At 47.7% G+C, this 10238-nt stretch overlaps 1 protein-coding gene across 1 annotated transcript; it reads right to left on the bottom strand.

Annotated features, from left to right (window-relative positions):
* Nucleotides 1–5164: 5164 nt before the first annotated feature.
* Nucleotides 5165–9197, bottom strand: FGF19 (fibroblast growth factor 19). The gene is made up of 3 exons (XM_068399891.1): nt 8975–9197; nt 8796–8899; nt 5165–5497 (listed from the first exon to the last, which is right to left on the bottom strand). Exons 1-3 carry the CDS (start codon nt 9195–9197, stop codon nt 5165–5167), a joined length of 660 nt encoding a protein of 219 aa, XP_068255992.1.
* Nucleotides 9198–10238: the final 1041 nt, after the last annotated feature.

The raw sequence follows: 10238 nt of genomic DNA, 5'->3' as shown, positions 1-10238 counted from the left end.
CGGAGGGGCCGCGCTCGGCGCGGTGCCAGTGCGCAGGCGCGCAAGCCCGCCGGCCTTTCGGGCGGGCCCGGAGCGAGGGGGCGGGGCCCGAGGGGGGATTGGCCGCGCCCTCCTCGGCCTCGCCCCGCCCCTCGCCGGGCTCAGCCCCCCGTGGGCCGTGGCGCGGCGTGCGCGCACCAGGGGGCGCTCGAGCGCCGCCGGGGCCCGGGCGGGCCGGGGCTGGCGTTGCGGGGGGCCGCGGCGGGGCCGGGGCAGGTCCCCCCCGGTCCCCCTCGGCAGCGAGCCCGGCGCTGGTACCGCCGGGGGCTGGCCTGGCTGTGGGGAAAGCCCAGTGCCCCGCCGGGAGTCGGGGCGTGAGCCGGAGGTGGCGCAGGACGAGGGGAGCGATGTCAGGGAAAGGGTCAGTTTGGGTCTATTTCCCATGAACCTGGCAGGAGTTGTAGTGCCGGGGAAAAAAAAAACCAATAGTTTGGTGAATTCTTTTGTCTGCTTTCTCGACCTTATTTTCTCGTGCAGTCAGCCCAGCCGGTGGTTCGTGCGCACCGAGTGAGGGTGCGAGGAGCGGGTGGTGGGAGGCTCCTTTCCAGCAGCACAAGTCCTGGGCTCCCATACAAGGTGTCGACCTCAGACATTTCTGATTTTCAGGTAGTGTAATTTTGATGTTTATACCCAAAATGTAAATATTTTTATTGTAAATATCCAGACCAAACTTCAGTTTGTTTCTGTGCCATTATTAGTGTGCCATTCTAGACTGCTTGCTTTATTTTTTTATGGTTACCGATCAACATTGGTAAAAGAAAACATTTGTACTTATTTACAAGCATATATTTTAATGTTAACTTGTACTTTTGTTTTCCAGATCCTTAGACTCAATGCAAATGTGGCTCTGGGCACACTGAATTACTTTGCCAACCCAGGAGTACGGGTGTCTGTTATCCTCCCAATCAAACCACAGGAGGGCAGAGGACTCGCAAAGACAGCTTTAAAATCCAGAGAAAAAACAAAGCTACATTAGAGTGAAAATAAAGTCATTGCTAAAGGTTTAGCCAACCAGAGGCAGCAATCACAGTTCATTAAAAATGCTCCATTGCAGCAGGCTTTACTGATTTATATAAAGCGACTGCCAGCCAGCTCGTTTTCTGCATTAATTTAAAGTGTAGATATCACTGGATCTCACATGAAATCACTGAAGGTTTGCCAGGTGTGAATACCTGCCTGCTCTACAACCACACAATCACAAGCAAACACATACTGTTCACTGATGTCAGCAGAAATATAGGGTGTCTTTGAAGGTTTCCTCTAAGCCAATAACTACAATTTAAATCTTGTTTTGGAAGTTAATGAAAAACAAGTTCTTTGATCTCAGTAGATAGTGGGATTGATGAAAATTGCTGAAAATATAATAATGTCCAGGCAAGAAGACTACAAAACACTAGTCTCATTTGGGGGCATTCTTACAGACCTCCAACAATCAGTCTCATCCAACAGGGTTCCTGATAAACTTGCTATGTGCCCAGACTGTCACAAATTCACCCTAAATTCAGAGTCCTAATGATGTCTTTTTTGCACTCCCATTCGCTTCCAAGGGAAATGCATCTCTGCTTTCATCAATCTGACGCTGCCCGAAAGGAGGGTTGGCTTCCATACATTTTTGAGGAAAGAAAGTACATTTGTTTAATTTATCGTGTTGTTTTCCATTCATATACAAAGTACACTGGCAGAGTAGGAGTGGTCCCAAATTTTCCACGAACATAGTTTCAGTGCTTTAAGCAGAGGTAAAGTTGATATTACAGCTCTTGAATAAAGGATTTATAGCTTTTTACACTTCCCCAAAGTGGAAATGGAGATGCCCAGTATCTCTTTTCCTACAGCCTTCCCACTACTCTAACAATTCGTATTTGCACATCATAGCTTCTAACTGAGACTTCACAGGAGACATTTGACACCTGACCTTTAAAAACCTTTCAGGGTTGTAAAATGTCCTATTGCAAATGAAAGCACTGCAATTGTCCTACTGTCTTTGAGAAACCATGATCAACTGGGATGTATATGGTGAATGGTGGTGGTGGTGTTTACATTCCCACAGAACTAAAGGCAATGGTGTTTCAAGGTTTTTGCACACCAAGTTCCTGACCGAGTCAGGTGCCTGATGGTAGGGAAAGCATTTTCCAGTAATTCTTCCACCTCAAGCTGTGATCTTGTCAGATTTTTCTAAGCAAAACAGCCAGGTTTGGTCAGAGCTTGGATGGGAAACCTCCAAGGAAAATTAAAGTGTTCCAGGAAGCGGTGTGGGTAATTCAGCTCCTGGCATTCTTCCTTTCCTCTGAATAAATATTGAACCAACCTCTAACCACGCTGTTGCAGTAAGAAACATTGTGCTGCTGGTTGAAGATGCAAATCTGAAGGTGTCAGCAAATAGGTTCACTGGAGAGCTCAAGATGCTGCTCGCAAATGTAAGGTTTCTCATCTTTGCGCTCTTGAGCGATATTCATGAACAACGATGTTACATCAACTTAAAAAATCTCTCACTGGTTAAATTAAAGTGTACCCTCTGAACTCTGTTATTTGCTGTGCTTCCCATCAAAACTGTGCATTTTTTTAGCAGAAAAGTAAAACTGGATTTTTGACCAAAGTTTAGAAGTTCATATTGATTTTATTTTGTTTTCTGGGGTTTTTTTAACTATTTTTTACAGAAAGGTCCTGAAGGCTATCTAATGTTCAAAGAAACTATAGTGTCTGATCAAAACTGGAAATGAAAAACAGCAAACCAGAATGCCCCAAGCCTGAAAACTTTTGGAATAAAACAGCTTGAAAATCAGGACTACATCTCCCAGTCCATGAGGAGTGGGAACCCTCCGGATGTGTGGCAGCAGCTCAGCACAAAGAATGGGAAACACCATGGGAGATGGTTGCCAGCCAAGAAATCTGCAGTTCCTGTGACTCACAGCATTTCCAAACACACTCTCTTTTCCTGTCAGAAATAGATGTGTTTTTTTCAGGCAAAAATAATGCAGAGGAGGTTTAGATTTGGTATCAGGAAAAATTTCTTCACCAAAAGGGTTGTCAAGCATTGGAACAGGCTGCTCACAGAAGTGATGGAAGGACATGGCTTAGTGGTGGACTTGGCAGTGTTAGGTTAATGGTTGGACTCGATGATCTTAAGGGTCTTTTCCAACCTAAATGATTCTATGAATCTCTTCTATGACTGAATGATGAGGAATGGGAGGAAAACATCGGGACACACTCACACAGCTTAAAGCTGAGCTTCACTCATTTGTTGTATCAAGTGAATAACCCAGGACTAGGTGGAGTGACCTTCACATATCCCAAGGTCAAAATTTAATGAGCTGTTTCCAAAACGCTTCCGTAACAGAGAGACTTTTCTTAGCCTTGCTGTTTCACATGGAGCTCGTCAGTAACTGGCAGCAGACACACTCAAATTCCAGCCGTGGCATTCGCTGCCCAGCTTTGGGAAAACCCTTTTGTCTCTCTGTGTCCTTGTCTGTGGTACCTCAACCACACCACCTTCACAAGGGACTCCATCTTCAATCTGCAGCGGAGCCAGATGCCACGGTTTGCTAAAGCTCCTTGAAGTCTCTAGACTAAAGGAGTGACAAAAGAGTCAGCTAGATCTCTGTGATGAAGATGATTTTTTTTTAATTGCAAATGTACACATTATACTACAGATACTGCACAGAAATTTTAAAAGCTATCATTTACTAAAATTTCATTATTACAAAACATCACAAAATTTGTTACAACTAAAAAACCCACCTTCAAGAGTATATAAATAGAATTTTGAGCATAAATAACAGTAACAAAATAAACAGATGTATGTATTCAATAAATTAATTATAAATATTGCATTGGCAATGAAGTGCTAGGTCAGAAGAACAACAGTATTTCCAGTAGGGTGTTTTTTTGTATAGAAATCTCTATTATAAATGAACCTTTGGAAACGAGTAGAATCCCCGAACCCTTTTCTCACATTGCTTTTTTTTTTTCTTTTTTTCTTTGGTTTCGCCTTGGTTATTCCTTTGTCAAATTGTTACAATGGGAGAACAGAACTGAAGATATCAGACATCGGCGTTTTGGTCACGAGGTACTCACAATCCCTTCCTGCAAGAAGAACGGCCGTTCTGTGGCATTTAAGTCACTAAACTGTCTCTCCACTGATTCCCACGGATGCAGAATCAAGCCTGGAAGGGACTTGAAAGAATTGCTGATGGTTAAAGGTTAAACATGAAAACCTGTTTTGCAATTGATTTGACCTATATGTCACCCATTTTCAGCCTTTCTCTCCCTTTGCTAATGACACACATGCTTATATACAACAGAACCTTAATTTAAACACGGATTTGAACTGCTCATTCCCTACCTGATGAACGTAAATGCTAGTTCTGTGCACTCTTCCAACCACACACTGAATTCTCACTCACGTTAATGAGAACTCTCTGCTGGATGATGCTGATCCCACAGTGAACATAAATTAGCCTTTAAAAGAAATCAAAGATCCAGTTTTCCAAAGCACCCTTTAGCAATAAGGGAAGGAAGAAATTTTTCCCTTTCTTCCCTTATTTCCTAAGGGAAGAAAAAGCACAATATACAAGCAGAATTGTTTTTTCAGTGGTATGCTTTCAATAGAAAGTTTTCCCAGAATGTTGTCAGCAGCTTTTCAAGAAACAGCATTAACTTTAGTTCACGTACCCGCATTTGCTAGGTTTTCCTTAATCGTGTTGTGTTCCAAACGTTTGCCTTTAAGGCCTCTGAAGCTAAGAGATCACTAACCTCCCTGTGACTGGAAGAAAAGGTTTTCTGCATTTGCTCCTGTGAGCAGAAATACCAGGTGAACGTACATGGTAATGAAGTTGATGTAGAAAAAATTATAATTATTTTATCATCACCACGGTAATGGAAGAACTCTGATGAAGCTGTTAAGCTTTTCTTATTTAATCCTTTTCCACGTAAAACTATGGATGGGCAATTCTTTAGACTATAGAATAGCCTCTGGGCACTCATCTCTTACAGGTACAACACACGGCAAGGAAAAGGCTGGCTCCGTACTGAAATATACAAACGAGTTCGAAACATCACTACATGAAAAGCTAAAAAACCTGCAGAATTCTGCAATATTTCTTCAAAAACACGTGTCGTGTGATCAGAGTCATTTCTGAAAGCTGGGGCTCTTCACCGGCGACAGTTTGGAGGTGATGCCAAAGGGGTCCATGCTGTCCGTTTCGAGAGGCGAGGAGTACACCTCTGGCTCAAACGCCTGGCTGTAATCACCGTATTCACCAAAGTCTGTGGACTCCACGGGCACAGTGTTGATCATAGGTAAGAAGTGGGATAGTGGAAGAAAATCTTTTCCCTTGAACTGTTGTCTTTGCTTGGCACTGCTCAAAGACACCAATATTCCGTATTTTTTTGACTTATATACGTTGTAGCCATCTGGACGGATCTCCTCCTCAAAGGAACAATCCTCGGTGGAATACCTGAGCTGAACAGCAAGGAGTAACGAGAATTGCAAATACACCCGCCAGACTTGTATTCAACCACAACATAAACCTTTGCTGCGACCAGCCCTTCTCCCTCTGCTGTCAGTGGGGGTGTCCCTCTGGCTTGTCACGGGTGCCCCAATTTGGTGCACCTTGCAGACCCCACTGCCAGATCCATGCTGGTGAGCTGCCTGCTGTCTCCCTGCCTGGCTGCTGCAGGGATGCAGGTGGGACTCCTTGCTCTGGTGACTGCTCTACAGTGATGGACCACAGCCACCGAGATGAAGTGCCCTGAAGTGGTCAGGCAGTTGGACTACAGGATTGCTGTAGGTCCCTTCCAACTGAAATAGTCTAGTTCTATTCTAGTCTAGTCTAGTCTAGTCTAGTCTAGCCTAGTCTAGCCTAGCCCGTTCCATTCCATTCCCCTAGAGCTCCCCACATTGCACATAGTATGCATTTGGTGTTATGAAGCCATTAAAAGACCTAATCCAGAACTCCTGAAGTTAATGCACGTCCATCCCATTAAATAAGCTTTGAAACCTGGATGCACACTTCTCCACAGCTACCACACTTATCTGGTCCTGAGCACAGGGAAAAAGAATCTCAGATCACTACTCATTTAGATAAACTGTCCTTAATTGCTGACAGTACTTAACTGCAGTCATGAGACCTAATCCAACAATCCTCAGGTATAAAACTCCAGCTCTGTTCGAGATTTGCCTGTATAAAGGCTTCAGGATCAGGTCTGTAGAAAGGCAACGCTGTCAAAGACAGCGCTTGCGCAAACATGGCCAATCAGTAAAACCACACTACAAAGGTAATTGCCATTTTTTTCACTCAGCATTTGCTGAAATTACAAAAGACCAGTTAACACAGTTATTTGCTCACTAGACGTTAGTTAGAACTGTCAAATTAATAACAGCGCAAATTAAGATTTTGTATAGAAGAATGTATTTTCTTAGGTATGAATTTGTAGAATTACATTTCTGATGTACGGTACAGACAGTATATTAGGATTTTGTATCACCAGGTCAGACCTGTCCAGATCCTTACACAAGCACTGTGTTTCTTACAGCTCTGCTGCTATTTCAGGCTCAGCCACTACAGGTGATTGAACTTGCGGTCAATAAAAGACAATTGCTGATTATATCTCAGTCTGCAGTGATAAAAGTGTCCTTACCTGAATGCTCTGCCTGTCTGAACAGAGAGCGTGTTTGATACTCTTCAGTCTCAGTCCTTTCTCAAACACCCTCAGTAACATGGAGTACAATTAAGTGCATGCATTTGGTTGTCTTTTAAAAGCACTTTTTAAACCAATCAAGTAATTTTTAAAAAGGCATTTTCTCCAAATAAAATTGTGCAATATTTATCCTTCTACACACATTATATCTCAGAAAAATATGTGTCTATGGTACAAATTTATGGCTGAATTCTTAGCTGACTTTATTTCTGTGAGTGCTCAGCCTCACTAACAAGGATGATGAAATAAAAAAGCTTCTTGAGCAAGTGTGCATTACAAATAACAGTTATTGATTACACCCCCCCCCGTGTCTCAACTATATCATTCCCTCTTCATTTCATTGGGATTGTCTCTAGTGTATTTTTTTAAACAAGTACCAAATGCACTTTAAGTATTTCCAGGTTATTTTTTTCACAGGAGGAATTTTTAGTAGGTCAGTATATTCAGCAGTCACACGATTTCCCTCTAAACTACGACACGCTTCACATTCAAAAATCAACCCTACTCATCAATTTTCCAGTGTTAAAAAAGGGCATGTTTCAGGAGTGCAAGTGGTTGCCCAGTTCAGTCCCCAGGCACCGTATTTGCCCTTCCCTTCTTCCTCTCCTGAGCACAGCACTGATAAGGCAAAGAATTGCCTGCAGAGCTGCCTCCCCGGGCTGTTAGCAGGGAGGTGACAGCAGGTGTCCACAACATATAGATGTGATGGCATGGCTACATGTCATTGTATCTTCAGAAAAAAAACGTTGCATTTAATACTATACATGAACAAAGGCAGTCTCAGTCAAGCCATATGCATATGCCTTCAAACCAGTGTTATATGAAGGCTTTTTTAAAATTCTGTGACCGCTAAAGTCTGGCTGGCAGCTCTGATGTGAGCAGGATCCAGGCTCTGCTTTGTTTTCACTGATCATTTTGCTGTGTATGTACATTAAAACATTAAGCTAATAATTGACCTGCCATATCATCTCAACCTATGCACCTTATCATGGCATTGATTGATTCTAGCCCAGAAAAGCAAGGAAATTCAGAAAGAAAGGCTTAATCCTATGTTATATATGCATTCAAAAACACCACTGTATCAGTATTGCTCTTATTAAAGATACTGGGAGTTTTGACGATGGGCCAAGTCCTTGCCCGGTTTAAATCAGCAGAAATTTTGCGGGAGTAATCAGAGCAGAATCAAGCTGTATCTTTACTACGGCACAATAAAAAGCCATCGCGCTGTGAAACTCGGGCTTCTGTAAAGCAGTTGTACACAGGCTGAATCTGAATCTTACCCTTCGAATTCTAGAGTTGGCAACTTACTGATGCGGCTTAAAAACCAAGTTTATATCGCTGATAGTGACTAGCTGATACGCTGCCGTACCTAGGGAAAAGCACGACCTCACATAGTGGTGTCAGCGGGTCACTCAGCTCCTCAGCCCTTGGGGTCCCACAGGTGTGCTGTAGTCACAGGTCAGAAGTGAGACAGTGGAGGAGAGTCCTTCTTCCCCTCGGAATCCTGCTTCTGTTTGGTACTACCTAAGAGGTGGCAACCCCCTGTTTCTGGGACTTGTGTGCCTGCCTGGCAGCCGTCTGGCTGCATCTCCTTTCCAAAGCAGTACTCTTGGGTATTTTTTTTCAGAATACCTGACCTGAGCAGTGAGAAATCATTCAGACTCTATGGCCCGACTTAATCTCTTTCTGTGGCAGAAACGCAGCCACCCACCGATGAGGCTTTTTACACACAAACGACTGGATTTTGGGTCTGTTTTGGCAGGGGACAGGCAACACATACTTTGCATTCTAAATGATGTTCCTTGCTGAATTCTAAGAATCCCGACGGCCTTTCAGACGGTAACAATGACAAGAATCACCGGTCCTATAGAGAAAAGGGGGTGGCGGGGACCTGAAAGCTTTGTTAACCCATTACCAGCCGCAGCGATACAAAACTCCACGTCAGCCCTTACACCTCGCCCGCCGCTTCCGCGCGGCGCCCGGGCTGGAAAGCGCCCTCGGGAAAGGCGAGCCCGGGGCAGAGCCGCCGGGGACCGGAGACCGGGGGCTTCGCAGCTCACCTGCCCGTGCAGCCGCCCCGCCTCGTCCATGCAGAGGTAACGGGAGCTCCGCACACCCTTGATGGCCACGGTCCGCATCGCCACGGCGCGGATCTCCAGCAGACCTGCGGGGACAGAAGGGGAGAGCGGCCTTAGCTCCGCGCAGCCCGTCCCGTCCCGGTACCGCCGCCGGTACTCACTCTGCGGGCTCTGGCTCCCGACGGCGTCCACGCGGCCGTCGCCGCCGATGCGCAGGAAGCAGCTGAAGAGCCCGTGCTTGCTGGCGGTGTAGAGGTGCCGCAGTCGGATCGGTTCCCCCCAGCCGTAGTTCACGTGAGGACCGGCGTCCGGCAGCGGCAACGACACGGCGGCAGCGGCGGCGGCGAGAGCCAGGAGCGCCAGGGCGGCGGGGCGCGGCCCCATGCCGCGGGAGGGGCGCGGAGCGGCGCGGAGGGGAGCGGAGCGGCGGCCGGGCGCTGCCTGCGCTGGCTGCGCCGCGGGGATGTAGCGCGGGCGAGGCCAGGCCCCCCGGCCTTTTATAGCTCTCCGTTATCAGCCCGATCGATTCGGCTGCATCCAGCTCCGATCTAGAGCCCATTTCATAGCGGGAATTGGTCGGGCCGGGCACTCCCCCCGAAAATATTGATCGGGTGACATCATTTCGCAGGGGACACCCTGGAGTCGCTCCCTCCCCATTCGCACCTCCGAGCTTTCCCCCGCTTCAAGTCTCCGGCCGCGCCTTTCCCTGCCCGGCCGGACCCCCGCGGCCCCGGGCTGCCCCGAGGGGACGGGTCGGGCGGCACTGCCGGTCCCGCAGCCCCTGCCCCGGTATGAGCGCCGGGAAGGGGAGCGGGGGTGGGCGTGTGTAAATCAAACCCCATCCAGCGGCTGTGCGGGAGGTGAGGAAGCCAGCCCGGGGCGGGGGGAGGCTGTCCTCGCTCAGCTCAGCGCTCCGCATCCTTTATTTCCCTTTTCAGAAATAAAATCGCTGCTGCGCCTTCGGGGAATGCTGTTTACACCTCGGTAACGGAAATCAGCCGCAGGCAGGACAGGGCAGGGCACGACCCTGCGCCTCTGCGGCAGCCGCTGCAGCTCCCCGGCCCCGCCGCACAGCCCCGGTCACCTCCCGGGGCAGGGGCCGTGCCGGCAGCGCTGCGTGAGCGGTGCCGCCGTTCCCGGTTACCGGCGGGGCACAGCCGCACGCGTCCCCCGCCGCGACGGGGCGGCCCGGTACGGCGGCTCCGGGTTCTGTTGCCGCCCGGCCATCCCGGGCTGTGTCACTAGATGGAGCCTGGCACCCGGGCTGCGGGCTGGCCTCGCCTCTGGGGACCTGCTGCCTGGGGGAGGTCTCCAGCTCCTCTTCATCTCCAATTATACAAAGAGATTGGGGGGGAAAAAAGTGAGTGTAGCAAAAGTGCGCTGGCCCCAGGCAGCGACGCGATCGAAGCATCAAACAGATTTTTC

Source organism: Nyctibius grandis, chromosome 4, assembly GCF_013368605.1.
Source record: "Nyctibius grandis isolate bNycGra1 chromosome 4, bNycGra1.pri, whole genome shotgun sequence".
NCBI lineage: Eukaryota > Metazoa > Chordata > Aves > Nyctibiiformes > Nyctibiidae > Nyctibius > Nyctibius grandis.
Note: the sequence above shows the minus strand (reverse complement) of the source record. Positions and strands in the feature narration are given on the sequence as shown.

Bases quoted from the DNA above. Each gene is read 5' to 3' on its own strand.
- FGF19 (XM_068399891.1), bottom strand. From the start codon at position 9,197: ATGGGGCCGCGCCCCGCCGCCCTGGCGCTCCTGGCTCTCGCCGCCGCC. The intron at 8,900-8,974 runs GTGAGTACCGGC...CTGTCCCCGCAG, and splicing joins CGGGAGCCAGAGCCCGCAGA to GTCTGCTGGAGATCCGCGCC. The intron at 5,498-8,795 runs GTGAGCTGCGAA...CTTGCTGTTCAG, and splicing joins CGGGGCGGCTGCACGGGCAG to CTCAGGTATTCCACCGAGGA.